This window comes from Schistocerca serialis, chromosome 1, assembly GCF_023864345.2.
Source record: "Schistocerca serialis cubense isolate TAMUIC-IGC-003099 chromosome 1, iqSchSeri2.2, whole genome shotgun sequence".
Lineage (NCBI taxonomy): Eukaryota > Metazoa > Arthropoda > Insecta > Orthoptera > Acrididae > Schistocerca > Schistocerca serialis.
The window spans coordinates 1253338090-1253354517 of NC_064638.1; the positions used below are offsets into that span (position 1 = coordinate 1253338090).

General features: G+C 40.7%; 1 protein-coding gene across 1 annotated transcript in view; it reads left to right on the forward strand.

The window, feature by feature from the left end:
• LOC126456738 (Down syndrome cell adhesion molecule-like protein Dscam2) overlaps positions 1–16428 on the forward strand; it is a 427689-nt gene that overhangs the window by 356849 nt on the left and 54412 nt on the right. Inside the window, exons 28-32 of the mRNA XM_050092487.1 lie at positions 2090–2275; positions 8639–8929; positions 14802–14946; positions 15020–15192; positions 15495–15665. Coding sequence (XP_049948444.1) covers positions 2090–2275; positions 8639–8929; positions 14802–14946; positions 15020–15192; positions 15495–15665 — 966 coding nt within the window. The remainder of the gene's footprint in view (positions 1–2089; positions 2276–8638; positions 8930–14801; positions 14947–15019; positions 15193–15494; positions 15666–16428) is intronic.

The following is a 16428-nucleotide window of genomic DNA, read 5'->3' on the forward strand; positions in this document are numbered from 1 at the left end:
CACCATTCCACATAATATTTCACATTTATTTTCACAATGTGACAGTAAATATCAAAAGATGAAGCTTATAACTCACCACATGTTGCAAAGAGCTTCTCTAGGTGTTAACTCAAGCCATGTCAAAAACAGCGTACATGAGTCTGACCTGGCCTGAAAACAGTCTTAACTCTACTGACTCAATTGCCACTAAATGTACGTTATATGAGACTTCTAAATTTTCCTTAAAACTTCCAGAACAATCCAAATCAAAATGATATTAAGATAACTTCAGTTTTTTAAGATTGTATATCAGATTTAGTGTACTGAATGCCTCTTGAAGAACTGTAATTATGTAACAATATTATGAAAGTTGCTACTTACCATATAGTGGAGATGCTGAGTCACAGAAAGGCACAGCAAAAAGACTGTCAAAAAGTTAGCTTTTAGCCAACAATGCCTTTGTCAGAAATAGACAACACACACACACACACACACACACACACACACACACACACACGCACACACACACACAAACGTAATTAGATGGGGCGTGGGGGGGGGGGGGGCAGGAGAAGGTTGGGGGGGGGCGAGGGTTGTGGAAAAGGAAAGAAATAAAAAGTCTGGGTGCATTGGTGGAACAAAGGGCTGTGGAGTGCTGGAATGGGAACACATGTAATTATGTGAAGATTTTTAGTAATAATAGCTGATAACAAAGGTTACAAAATTTGCAAATACACTGATGAAAAAAATGCAACACCAAAAAATGGTAAATGTAGGATACTGAAATTCTGGAAATACATTTGTCTAGGTAATATATTTAAGTGATTAACATTGCAAGATCGCATATTAATGTAACCACAAGATAAGCCATTACAAATGTGAAATGTGGGTACATTAATAACCAATGTAACAGCAATAATCTTGACTGCAAGCATGCAAACACAAATGCATTGAGTTGTACAGGTGCCAGATGTCAGTTTGGGGGTTTGAGTTCCACACCTGTTGCACTTTTTCATTCAATACAATGATGGTTAGTGCTGATTGTGGATGATGCTGGAGTTCTTATCTGATGGTGTCCAATATGTGCTCAATTGAAGATGTATCTGGTGATTGAGCATACCAACACAACAAGTTCAACATTCTGTAGAGCATATTGGGTTACAACAGCGGTATGTGGGTGAACGTTATCCTATTGTAAAACACCCCCTGGATGCTGTTCATGAATGGCTGCAGAAAAGGTTGAATCAGCAGGTTTATGTACAAATTTGAAGTCAGAGTGCATGGGATAACCAAGAGAGTGCTCCCACTGTCATACGAAATCATACCCCAGACCATAACTCCAGGTGTGGATACAGTGTGTCTAGCATGTAGACAGGTTGATGGCACTGAGGCAGAATCAGCTTTCATCAGAAAACACAACAAACCTTCAACCTACACTCCAGTGAGCTCTTGCTTGACACCATGGAAGGCACAAACGGTGGTGATTTGGGGTCAGTGTAATGCGTGCTACCTAAATTATAAAATTCCTACAAAATTACACACAGACAATGAAACAATCCAAAAATAAAATAAACACATTTTACACTCAAAAGTAGCTTTTTAGTATTTATGATGTTACATTGATAATCAAATAAATGTACTGTTGAAGTGAAATGGTGATATCCACAATGCATCAGCTTGAGGAATCAGCACATATCTCGACAACAGGCCAATCACTCAGATACTTAAGTACACAATAAAAAGGGTTTGGAGCTACTAGTGAAAAATCATAATTGCTGTTGATGATTGACAAATTATAGACAGAAATTTCTGCCATGTATCAATTTGATTAGCTGTGCTTCATAGAAGGTTAAAAAGAGTTTAATGCCATCTCATCTCTTTCAATGTACATGGAGACAAAAAAAGGAGGAAATTTACAAGCAATGTAACTGACAAGGATTTACAGTTGTTCTAGTAATATGGAAAACTGTTATTCCTATCAAAATAACTTTTGAAACTCACTCTGGCAATATGTATGTACTAGTGAAACACAGTCACTCCTATGATAACTATAAGTAGCAAGCCTAGTTGAATAGATTTGCAAAAGGTAAAAATACTTCCTTCCTTACAGGTTACTTGCTGAATTATAAACGAGACCATGGGAACTGGATAGAAGTTCAACTGGATGCTGAACAGAATTCTCTCATGCTACCAAATCTACAGTGTGGTACCACATATCATGCCTACATAATAGCATATAACAGAGTGGGAAACAGCCATCCTAGTGCTACAGTCACAATCAAGACAAAAGGAACAGGTAACTTATAAAACTTAATATGGAGTAATTGAGACATATATGTAGAGTAATCTCAGTCTAGTACTTTCAGCATGTGTAGCAATTTAAACCTGCTACCAGTGCTGAAATGTGACAAAAAACACACTGCTGGTGGGAGCAGCAATTTTAGTTGTGGTAGGTGGAGGAGATATGGAACAGTTGGGGGTTGGACGAAAACATAAAAACAGAGGCTTAAAAAATAGTGCTGGATAGTATATGTAAGTGCAGGCAAGTGGTGCTGCCTTCATAGTTGAGACACGAGTGTGTCTGACTGCCATGTGGGGCACCTGGATTCAATTGAGATACTGCCAGGGAGTTTTTCTTTGTTAGCAGAGAGGAATGGGGTGCATTGTAAGAAGAGATCTAGAGGCAGGCATTATCCAACAGTGATGGCAGGGAGATTGAGGGAAAGATGATATGTTTTATGTTTTAGAATAGGTTCATACCTGTGTAATTGAGAAAAGTTGTGGATGTGGATGGGGGAATGGTGTAAAATCCATATGTGGGAGGCATTAGAATCAGCTACATTATGCTGGGCAGTATTTTCACCAACTCCATCATCCTTTTAGCTATCATTTAGTGAAAACCTTTCAGTTAGATATTGGTTCATTGCCAAATGTATACATAACTCTTTGCAGTGGTTGTACTGAAGTTGATGGTTGATGTGCTAGCTTCAACATGTGGCACCTCTGATGGGGTATGGGGTAGATTGGCAGCTGCCACCTCCAAACCAAAGGACTTCTCCTGAATGTTCTGCCCACTCATGTGCACCTCATTTGTACTGATAAGCAATCCCTATCGCAGGACACTGTTTTGCTGAAAATTTTGTGGACCAACATCATATGGTCCAGAAATTCTTTCATCTGCATTCACTAATGGCCTTATTGTTGGTAAAGCAGGTGCCAAGTTGAGATTCATATGGAGAGTTCTTAGAAAATGTAGTCCATCAACAAAGGAGGTGGCTTACAAAACACTCGTTCGACCTATACTTGAGTATTGCTCATCAGTGTGGGATCCGTACCAGGTTGGGTTGACAGAGGAGATAGAGAAGATCCAAAGAAGAGCGGTGTGTTTCATCACAGGATTATTTGGTAAGCGTGATAGTGTTACGGAGATGGTTAGCAAACTCAACTGGCAGACTCTGCAAGAGAGGCGCTCTGCATCGCGGTGTAGCTTGCTGTCCAGGTTACGAGAAGGTGCGTTTCTGGATGAGGTATCGAATATATTGCTTCCCCCTACTTATACCGCCTGAGGAGATCACGAGCATAAAATTAGAGAGATTCGAGTGCGCATGGAGGCTTTATGGCAGTCGTTCTTCCTTCGAACCATATACGACTGGAACAGGAAAGGGAGGTAACGACAGTGGCATGTAAAGTGCCCTCCACCACACACCATTGGGTGGCTTGCAGCATATAAATGTAGATGTAGGTGTAGGTAGAGTATCAACGGTGCATTAAACCCACAATCTTTCTTCTATGTACACCCAAAACACCTAACATAATAGTGGACCAGCCAACTCTCTGCACACAGTAACATGCAGGATGGGGACAATTAATCCTTGTTCTTTTCCAGGGCTCTGACTAATTGACATCATGCCATGAAGTGAGGAATATCCTCAGAACTATTCATTCCACCTTTTTAAATTGGTATTCCAACACCCACTTGAACCCATTCTCTTATGATCTGGGTCATACACCTGTGCAAGACCCAAATTCAAGACCTGCCAATGATCTCCTATAAAATTCTCTTAATTTCTTTTGGAATCCTTTCCATCTCCTGCCAAATTTTCTGTATCTCCTTTTGCCTTCTGCCACCCTCCAAAGGTCTAGTTACCCAGACCTGTTCCTCTATTTCTTCTTCCTTCTCCTTGCTGTTATCCAGTTCCTGTCATTTTTCCATTTTCTGAACTTCTACCACGTCCTTCAGTTCCTCAATGAACCTATCTAATATACTGGTGGAGCAGCAGTGGAATAGAAGTCACATGGCATGGTTGACTATTTGAAAGGTATTTCTTCCTCTGGGTGCATTCAAAAAGTACCACGGGGTCTGCTGAGCTTAAACATCCCCACCCAGCAGATGGATCCTGATCAGCAATGTCACATGCCTCACTGGCCAGATACTGGTGGTGAAAATTTCTTCCATCTTCCAGGATTCTGACCAGATTACCTCTGAGTCAAGTGCTACTATCAAGTGCTACTACACAGACACTTGTAAAAGCAACATTGGCTATGGAGGCAAAGTGACAACAGCTACATCCCTCACTTTTTGCACATTTTTCATCTAGGTGTAACAATAAACCTTCACAGGTGTCTCTGTAGTATGTGTCTTTGCTTCAAACCATGGAATTTATTCAGCTCTCTCCTAACCACATCTATCTGCAACAGGTGGCCAACCTGTTCATTGTCTTCTTTTGTAATTCCTTCTAGCTGTTTTGCAATCTACATATCTCCTAGTGGTAACTCATCCAAAATTCAATCCTAACTTCATTTTGCCCTCACACATGGCACATTGATTTTTCATCTTGTTTTCTCTTTCCATGAGGTATGTTTCTAAGTAGATATCATCTACTGTGGCTATGAATTCTCTTTTTCACTGTTCCTCAATAATTGTTTCTTGTCTTCTATGTAGAATATTGATGATAATTTTTTTATCAGCATCTCTCTCACTGCAGTCTAGTTTTCTAGCCTGCTCATAGTTCTGGTTCCTTTTCATCTCTGGGTTTTGCCTGTGCAGTCCATGATAATATCCCACTTTGACGAGGGCCTTCACTGCAGTGGCAACATATTCCCCACTTCATTATACTGCAGTTCTTAGTTTCTTGATTTTTTTACTCTATAAAGCCATCAGCTAGCCACCTCTACCATTTATTAGGTTTTCCTATAAACATTCCTCATCATATTTACCTTAGGCTTCTATGTACTTCTGGGATTGGCTTAATCTCTATCCTGTTCTTGAAGTTAGTTTGGCCCACTCTCCCCTCTCCATAAAGTTCTTTACTGCTTTTCAGCAGTTCATACAGTCTGTTTTGGTAGTTTTTGCCAAAGTTTCCTAAGCTTCAAATAACTTCTTTGTATCATAGTTAGTTCATAATTAGTTTGTTCATAATTTGCTACAGTATTCTTTTATGTTACTCAAGCACTCCTCCACAATCAGAGCTTTTCATGAAGCATTGGAGAGTATATGACTGGATATTTTTAGATGAACCTGGCAATAAAATCTTCAAACTCAATGTACTGATTGCAGATCTCATACACTCACAACTGGCACTGCTCTTTCAGTACTGCATCTTCCTTATATATTCTTATACTTGGTCTAGTGCTTAGGCATTTACTTCGTAAACTTCTTCAGTTCCAAACCAGTGAATTTTGACTTTTCATAATGTTTCTAAACTATAGTGTGTAACACTTCTGATTTTCAGAACCATATTTTGATTTGTAATGTCTTTCCTACATCATCCACCAGCTCCTCCACAATGGATGATCTTTCCTGTAACATATCTATCTTAGATTTTGTACTGTCCTGACTCTAGTGAAACATCAGTATCATTTCTTGCTCTGTCAAACTGATTTGCCCAGTTACCACTCTCTTTCTCTGCATTGTGCAAAGAAGCAAACATGTTTGAAAACACTTTTAAAAAGTTAATTCAATAACTTAGGGAATTTCAAAGTAAATGAAAAAAGGAAGCTATGTAAGAAATACTCAGCGAATTTAAAAGCTAGGTCTTACCTGCCAAGTTAAAAAAAATCGAAACAGATGTGAAGAAACACAGGCAAGTTTCACTGACATAAATTTGCTGTAAAACTAAGGAACTTATTTCATGCTCCAGATCCTGACATTTTTAGAGACAGGAAGAACTCCTTTGTAGGAATGAACACTGATTACACAAGCAGTTATTGAGTGAAACACAACCAGTTTTGTGTTTAGAGAGCCAGAAGGTTGCGGATAGTAGATATAGTCCTGCAGCATCATTTAACAAACAAAATACAAGCTTGTGGAATATCTGAACAGGAATATGACTTGGACTGAAGATTAACAGAAAGCAATACAACAGGCCCTTGCCAGCAGACTGTTGTATGTCAGTTCCTAGTTAATGGAATGTATTACATCATTCTTGTTCCTGGGAAATAGAATGTATCTTGTCTTCTTAATGGAGAGCTTCCTTCTTAGTGGAGAGAAGTCTTCTGATGTAAATATATTTTGGGTAGACACCAAAGAAACATTTTTGTTCACTGCATACATTAACCATTTAGCAGATAACACCAGATGCTCTACAAGATTATTCATGGATAATTCTTAGTACACACACACACACACACACACACACACACACACACACACAAACACACACACACAAAATGTAGCAAAATGCAGAGATTTGAGCTGACCCTCACATACATGAATATAAAATATTGTACATAAATAAGCAGAAGGACCTATGAATGTCTTACCTATTACTTGAAACAGTCACATTATTTAAATATCTGGAATCTTGCATAGGGAGCAAATTAAAGTGAAATGACAACAAAACTCTTTTCTTCTTCAGCTTTCATTCCTTATTTTACACTTCTCTTGGGGTTGCCCCTCCAGTCTTGTTCCACCTTTCTGAATGTTGTTTTATTTCAAGGCACAGGCCCATCATTTTCTGGTGATTTTTCATGGTCCTAACCAATGTATATACTGGACATCAAAGGCCTCTTGTCAGTTCTATTACATTAAGCACTGTTCTTGTCCTATGGTTCTGTTGATGGTGCATGATGTGCCTGTACCTGCATAGGCAACTCTCTTGAATCTTTCCTGCTATGTTTGCTTAAATGAGCTTTGGATGAAGTCACTTCTTATCTTCTTTTAGTATCACTCATCCAGACCAGCATAGAATCTTGTCTCTGAAACCTGGAGCTTCTGTTCGACTGATATTGCATGGCTCAGCACTATGAACCAAGCATTACAGCTGGTCGTATCACTCATTTGTAAAAAAATCCTTTGACTTCGATAGGCATTTTCACATCACAGCTGACTCCTCTGAGTGACCTCCATTTCTACTGCCCAGTTTTATATGGTTTTTAATGTCTTTATCGATGGAAGCTGTGGTTTTGAGAATTTCCAATACATATAATCCATTTTGGTCCTACTTACCCTTAATTCTTCTACTTTCTGGTGCCATGCACCAGGCATTAAAGTTGTTTTGAATTTCTGGTAGAGATTCTGCTATTAGACCTACACTGTCAGAATATAAGAGTCCGTGGAGTCAGTTTCTGTGGATGTTCTTTTGCATAGTTCATAATCAGACTGAGCAACACTAGACTCAAAGCAGATTCTCAGTGCGCCAAAAATTTTACCTCAAGTTATTCGCTGACACCTACAGAGCTTATAGTTTTTGTCTTGATTTTTTCACACATGTCCTGGAGATTTTAGATGTAGGACTTTGGGATGCAGTGTGCACCAAGAACCTGCCATATAAACTTTCTTAGTATTTGGTCAACAGCTTGTTAAAGATTAAGAAACACAAAAGGGAGGTTGAAATGTACCCAACTCCCATAATACTATTATTTAAATGATTTATTAATGAAGATATTTCTATAGCTAAAGTTGCTATTTAATCAAGTTGCTATTTAATCAATTGATTAAATTAATTGGAGAAAAGTACATCTGACAAATAATTAACATTATTTGTCTTCAGCAACACTGTATAGGGAAAATTGCTTCTGCTAGCATTGTGTTAATAATGGTCCAGGTTTTGATTTGAAGATTAAAAGTCACATCTTCTTCTTGGTCGTTTATTCTGTTAAAAAATAACTATTGCTCATTCTACATTGACTTTGGATCCATTTCAATACTTTTAACATTGTGTTTTACACTGTCAGAAGTACGTGTTACCAACAAGATACTTATACAACAAACTGCTTCGAACTCAAACTGCTCAGTGACTTGACTCAGAACAGGTAGTTTACCTCACCTGGCACCATCTCAACACCCACGCCAATAATATTCCGAAGATACATTATGGCAACCTTACAAAGAGTTAAATATAGCCTGTGGTGTGCCTTGTGTTACTGCAATATATAATTTGTAATAAAAAAATGTATGAGTGTGAAACAGAAATATGTTTAGGTGTGTGACCATTATGAGACCAACTCAAGTAGATATTATGTAATATTCACACTTCTTTGAAGAATATATGTGTCATTAATGTCATATGGTATTTTATAAGCTATAAACTGATCACAATTCAACAACATCATAATTATACTTGACACTGCCTTAAAGCCATACTGGATGTATGGAATACCTGATACTCAATGAAGTAACAGTAAAAATGGCTCACTTATTTGAATTAATTTTTTCCAGAACCACAAGTTCCTGAACTAAAAACACTTTTGACAACAAATGCAACTTCTGTGCTCTTGCACTTACCATACTGGCCAGATGGAGGATGTCCCATGTTATATTTTGTTGTTGAATATCGGATTTTGGGAACCAGAAATGAATGGATTTTGGTGGACAACAATGTGCCATCAATGAACTTTTTGATTGGTGATCTTCAGCCTGGTACATGGTATGAACTACGAATTACAGCTCATAACAGTGCCGGATCAACAAGAGTACATTACAGTATGGCCACAACAACCATATCTGGAGGTAAAATTTCTGTATTTTAAGACTAATCTTTGAGGTTTTTTGTTGGGGGCTAGGATACTATGTTCTGTAGCCAAACACTAATCCACCTGTGACATTCACCTGCTTTATTTCCTCATTGATTGTCCTTGGGGTTGACATACTGCATTGCTACACTGGCTGGAAACCAGAGGGAGGAAGTGGAAGTTCAACACTGACTACTTTAAATGAAGTAGACAACAGGCGCAGATTTGCCTTTCAGAGTTCTTTACTTTCATTGTTCACAAGCGCCCCCCCCCCCCCCCTGCCAATAATAAACAATTATGCTGCAGAGCTATGGACAGGGAGTGACTTTTTCTGACAAACAGTTATGTCAAGACTTCACCATTTGTTGGCCTAACATACCATCCCTTCATAAGGACTACCCACACACATGGTTGCCTTGGTCGACCACATCCTGCAACTACTTGGCGTCGCTGACGACAACTCGAAGTTCCTTTGCTTACTATGTCACCTCCATTATGAACTGGACCTGATCTGCAACATTGTGGCTTGCCTCCCCCCCCCCCCCCCCATCACTACGGACAAATATGTATTCGCCCGACGTACCATCCTTGAGCAACTATCCACACTGACAGAGGAAGCTATCCGCCTCATCAGTCATGAGTTGCTGGGTTCCAGATCCCCATCACAGCTCTGGTGTCATCTTTACGCCATGATTGACACACATTACATGCCAAACGTTACACTTTGGACCATATGGTTGCTCAAACTTTCTCTGGAAGTTCAAGTCCAAGTTCAGCCCCACTAGACACTAAACTGAAGATCACAGACCAGGTTTGCAACATTCTGCCCCCCTCCCCGCATCCCCCCCCCCTCCCCCTGGGGGCCATCAGGCCTCAGGGGTTGGCACACCTGCGCGGTAGTTTCCATCGTGAGGTACAGAGTTTGCATGACTCACTCCGCACATGTGCGCAGACCCAACGCCGCCTGGCAGCCGCCGTCATAACTCCTCTCCTACCAGCACTACTGCATTGCCACCATCGGAAGAATCTACTGACAAGACTCCCTCCTCTGCCACTTCGACCTCAGCCAGCGCAACTGACGATGCCATGCACCATCCCACTTGGTGTTATTTCCATTTTCGCTTTGGCGACACAGTTAAGAAATGTCGTTCTCCATGCACATTCCCAACGCGTTCTCTGAACGTTCAGAGTACCAGGTAGAAGGACTGGTGGTGCGCATAAACACTTTCAGAGCACACAGGGACAGGTACAAAGGTGCAAGTGTTAACATGTCCAGAGCAATTAAAGGATTAAATTCGAGCAACGGCCTTGCCCCCAGCTTAGAGCTGACAGCAATTCCCTGATCCAATCTCATGGAATAACTAAATTAAGCCTTAAAATGCAGGATATTAACACCCCCTTACAGTGGACTTTTGTTATCGCCGAGGTGGATGAACCCATGCTTGGGGTAGATTTTCTCTTAGCCCATGCACTGACATCTAACCTACAACGAGGTACACTAACCTTTAACTTGATAGACCGTGCCACCGGTTCAGATATCTCTTCCCTCTCATCTGAGAGCGCCACTCTATTGTGTGAGCTAGCTGAAACCGCTGTGGCAGTGCTGTCACTTAGATCGCACGACGAAGAACTTTGGGACAGCAATGAAGCCCTCCGCTTATGCATAGCCGCTGTGCAAGCCAAACTCATGGACGTTCATAAGCGGGTCACTCAGCTGTCACACACAGCCACGGCCCCAACCCCTGCACCACTTCCTCACACCCACCACCGATGCTGCGTGACGTTTCTGCTGCCGGAGAGAGGCTGTGCCCACGACACTACCAAGTACCCCACTGAGCTCCAAAACAAGGACTATCAGTCGATCACGGTCACTGCTGCTGACCTGCCGGCCTGGGACACACAAGCGTGTGCATTACAGGTTAGTCATAGTGCATTGGGTGCAGGTCCATCATCCCCATTGGTGTTCGTGATCAACAACGGTACTGTCCACAGAATCAATACCACAGAAGGTTCACCGGTACATGTCAAACTATAATTCAGGAACTTTTAGATAGTAAGACTATTTGCCCTTCTTCTAGTAGTTCGTCATCACCCATTCATTTGGCTCCCAAGAAAGATGACACTTTCCGCCTCTGCAGTGACTATTGGGTGCTTAACACCAGAACAATTCTAGATAATTATCCCATCCCAAATATTCAAGACTTTGCTTCACAACTGCATGAGGCACAAATTTTCATTGTAATTGACTGTCACAAGGCTTACCACTAACTGCCAATGTCACTGGAGGACGTTGAAAAAACCGCTATCATCACCCAATTCGAGTTGATTGAGTATTTGTTCACACTGTTCGGCCTTAAAAATGCTGCACAGATGTGGACAGTTCATCGACTTGTTGGTTGGAAAACTGGACTTTGTATATGCGTACCTGGATGACTTGTTAATCTTTTCTTCCTCCCTCGAGGAACATGAACTACATTTAAATACAGTGTTCCAACTATTAAAAGCAAATGGTGTTGCAGTGAACAATGCTGAGTCACAACTCCACCACAATAGTGTCACTTTTCTGGGCCACGGGGTATCTGCCGATGGCATCTGCCCCCTACCCAAACAGGTTGACGCCATTAGTACGGTGCCTTTGCCCAAAGATTTTCAGGGCCTCCGCTGCTTCCTTGGAATGGTAAATTACTACCACAAACACATCCCCCATGCTGCCGACATACAAGCCCCACTTACGGATGCTCTTGCGGGAAAAAAACACTTCAGGGTCTCAGGCGGTCACGTGGACTCCAGATATGCGTTGCGCATTTGATAACCTAAAAGCCTTACAGATGGCCGTTACGCTCACTCACCCCATTCCTGATGCACCCATCTCGCTTAATACAGGTGCTAGTGATACAGCAGTGGGGGCGGTACTTCAGCAATCCATGGTTTCTGTAGTATAGCCGCTCAGATTTTTCTCACACAAACTGCCCGCTTCCCAACGTAAATGGTCGACCTTCGACCGGGAACTGTTTGCTATTTACGCCACCACCAAATATTTCCAAGATGATATCGAAGGTCGCCATCTTGTGGTATTTATTGACCACGAGCCAGTGGTGTACACTTTCCGTAACACAGGCAAGGACTCATCCCCAAGATGTTTTCGACATATGGACCTCATATGTCAGTTTATGTACAACATACGTTATGTCAGAGGGGCAGACAACGTCATCGCCAATTTTCTATCTTGTGTGTCAGTTTTATCTTCACAACTGGACCTCAGTGAACTCTCTAAATTGCAAACAGAGGATAATGAACTTGCCACATTGTGGTGCTCCAATGTTGAAACAGGACTCAAACTAGAGTTACAGACACTTCCTGGGTTTTCATCACCCATCTGCTGTGACATTTCAACAGGATGCATATGTCCAGTGATTCCTGCACCTCTCTGCCAGGACATTTTTAATACTGTCCACGACTTGGCACACCCTGGCATTCACGCCACCGCACGTCTGGTATCTAAATGTTTCGTTTGGCCCTGGATGATAAAACAATGTCACAGTTGGGCACAAGCATGTGTGGCTTGTCAGTGCGTGAAAGTAGGATACCATGCACAGCCCCCCCCCCCCCCCCCAAGGGTACATTTGATGTGGGAAAAAGAAGATTCCAGCACACACACACACACACACACACACACACACACACACCAATATTGTCCGACCCTTAACCCCCTCGGGCCCCTTCCATTACATACTGTCCGCCATTGACAGGTTTACCTGCTGGGTAGAGGTAATTCCTCTCACTACTATCACAGCTGACTCAGTGGCCTGAGCTCTTTTATAAATGTGGATCTCACGCTACGGCTGCCCAAGTTCTATCACCACTGACTACGGACGCCAGTTCGAGTGTGCCCTCTTCCGACAGCTTTGTGAACTGTGTGGAGTGAAACGATTTAGGACTACAGCATACCACCACCCATAGGCTGTCGAACGCTGGCACTGAATGCTTAAAGCTTTCCTGTTGTGCCATGAAGGTGAGTGGGCTGACACATTACCATGGGTAATGTTAGGCATTCGGGCTGCATACAAAGAGGACCTTGGCATGTCCCTGGCAGAAGTACTGTATGGAGAACCCCTCACTCTCCCAGCAGAGCTAGTCAAGCCTTCACCTCCTCCAGATCAAATTTGCGACTCGACATTTGTCGGCCATGTTAAGGAGCTAATCACTAACAATCATGTGCCTTCTCTTCGACTGCACTCGCTCCCGCCTGTATTTCTGCATAAGGACTTGGCATTGTGCACTCACATCATGGTGCGCGATGACACCAAGCACTCTGTGACCAGTCTGTGGCTGCACGCAAAACGGTACACCCATGCACTGAGAATCAAGAATGTTTATAACTGTATATGTGTGCTTCCAATTAATAAAATAGTGCTTATTACATGTGGTATAGTGTGCATCATTGGATCCAGCAATCCTACAACACTAAACCCATAAACTGAATACCTAGAAAAAATTTTAACAGTTTCTTCTACTACAAGAGTTAGGTGGAATTATTTGTTTAAATCATGAAATCAACAGATATAGTTATGCAAACAGTACTTTTGACAAAATTGGTAATTACTTTGGAATTAATTAGGGGCTGGCTTTGCTAACATGTTTTCGAATAGAGCCAAAGAAATACTTTAAGAATGGCTGTGTTTCAAATTCCAAATATTTGTAATTAGTACAGAATTTATATTTGTATAATGGAAGGAAACATTCCACGTGGGAAAAATTATATATAAAAACAAAGATGAGGTGACTTACCGAACAAAAGCGCTGGCAGGTCGATAGACACACAAACAAACACAAACATACACACAAAATTCAAGCTGTCGCAACAGACTGTTGCCTCATCAGGAAAGAGGGAAGGAGAGGGGAAGACGAAAGGAAGTGGGTTTTAAGGGAGAGGGTAAGGAGTCATTCCAATCCCGGGAGCGGAAAGACTTACCTTAGGGGGAAAAAAGGACAGGTATACACTCGCACACACGCACATATCCATCCACACATACAGACACAAGCAGACATGTCTGCTTGTGTCTGTATGTGTGGATGGATATGTGCGTGTGTGCGAGTGTATACCTGTCCTTTTTTCCCCCTAAGGTAAGTCTTTCCGCTCCCGGGATTGGAATGACTCCTTACCCTCTCCCTTAAAACCCACTTCCTTTCGTCTTCCCCTCTCCTTCCCTCTTTCCTGATGAGGCAACAGTCTGTTGCGAAAGCTTGAATTTTGTGTGTATGTTTGTGTTTGTTTGTGTGTCTATCGACCTGCCAGCGCTTTTGTTCGGTAAGTCACCTCATCTTTGTTTTTATATAGAATTTATATTTGTTTATAAGTGGCTGTGTTTTGAATTCCAAATGTTTGTCATTAGTACAGATTTTATATTTGTTTATAAGTCAACAATAGAATTTAAGTTATGAAACAATTACTGATTTCACCCTGTAACAAAAGATAGTAACTAGGAATAGTCAAAATAAATTAGAAAATCAATTACATACATAAAACTAAGCACAAAATTAAATCTGGTGTTATATTCTTTAAAACTGAGGGCCAACCTTTCTCTTTTATGGAAATGCAGATTATAGTCCCATATCTTAATGATAATGTGTTAAAAGTGAAAAAACGAATTTAAGGAGGCAGCTGGCAAAACAAGAGAGGAAGTAAAAATACCCCAGCTTGCTTCATCACACACCCTGCATGAAAAATAACATAAAAAGTCATCAGCAAAGTTGGCACAATATTTATTATTAGTTAAGAAAGTTTGGTCCTGAAATTTCAATGAATATAGAATCAACCAGTATGCATATATTTTTAAGTAAGAGTACAGTGAGCTATTCTCTTTTTCCAGCAACTGTTGCTCCAATGCAGGAAAGTCAAAGCTTGACAGATACTCCCCACTTCTATGAAGACATCTATGTCGTGGTATCCACAGTCTGTTCTGCAGTTTTATTATTAAGTGCTGGACTTCTGATATATGTTGCAATACGCAGAAAGTAAGTTAGTGAAGCCCTAGTATATTTATTTGCTAATTTTTCTTGCTTTGTGTAGAAGTATTTCTTCTTGCAGACAGTGCAAGGATAGTCTTGGTGGCAGAGGATGTCAGGATGCTCTTGAAAGTGCCAGCATTTGCAAGGCAGCTGCTGAAATGGACAATAAACGAAATTTCCAACAGATATATTCATCTTCACCAAGTAAATCAGATGAACATCACACTTCAAAACAAATGGATACATCATCTGGTGAGACAAATGTCAGACTTTCTAGCAATAATATTTCTTGACTTTCTATTTTTAATAAGTAAGTAATGTACAACACAGACAGTCCTTGCTCACACACAAAAGCAAACCAGCTCACAAAAATGTAGGAGAGAATGTGAAGAAGAGCAATGAGATAATTTTTTCTTTTTTTGTGAACATATTTATATATTAGGTTCATAATTATAGAAACAAGTATCTAGCTGAAAAAAATGTAAATGTTTGACAAAGATATTTATTCTTTCTTATTTCACATGGAAAATACAATGATTTTGAAAATATTTCAGATATATATGAGATGAGTCCGTATGCTACATTTGCTGTTTCATCTGATTGTCCAAGATCTGTGAATCCAACAGCTTTAGATTATACAATTGAGTTCAAAACATTTGGACATTCAGAAAACAATAGCAGTGCTCAACATGAACGACCTCATCGAAGCAACAGGAAGCATCGAGGTACGTACATTCAAATTGCCTTCCAAAAAAGGTAGACTAAAATAGTTTCAGGAATGGCTAGGTGTGGGCGGCAGTTCTCTGCCAAAGAAGGATACAGGTGCATCAGAAGATAGTCAGTAGATACAAATACTTCTTTATTACTGTTGGTTAACAACCATTGTACTTTGAAGTTGCTAGCATCAACAGTGAGGTTGAACTGTGAGGGGTTTAAATGTGACTGCTCCCGGCTCACTTTACAGAAGTAAATTATCAATAGCACATAATGATTTCCTGCTGGTGTTTGAGAAAATGGCCCAAATATATCCATGACAGTCATATGAAATGGTTTATCTACCTCGGGTAACCTCTGCAAGGAAGTGTTTTGATGACTGAGTTCAGCCCTTTGAGCACATGTGACAATTTTTTTTTGTGTAATGACTGACATCCTGTTTGCACTCATCCACCAGTCATTTTGTGAAACGCAAGGAAAGCGTTTCAGAAGAAGAGAAATTTGTTAACATTGAGTATAGATTTAAGTGTCAGGAAGTCGTTTCTGAAAGTATTTGTATGGAGTGTAGCCATGTATGGAAGTGAAACATGGATGATAAATAGTTTGGACAAGAAGAGAATAGAAGCTTTTGAAATGTGGTGCTACAGAAGAATGCTGAAGATTAGATGGGTAGATCACGTAACTAATGAGGAGGTATTGAGTAGAATTGGGGAGAAGAGGAGTTTGTGGCACAACTTGACAAGAAGAAGGGACCGGTTGGTAGGACATGTTCTG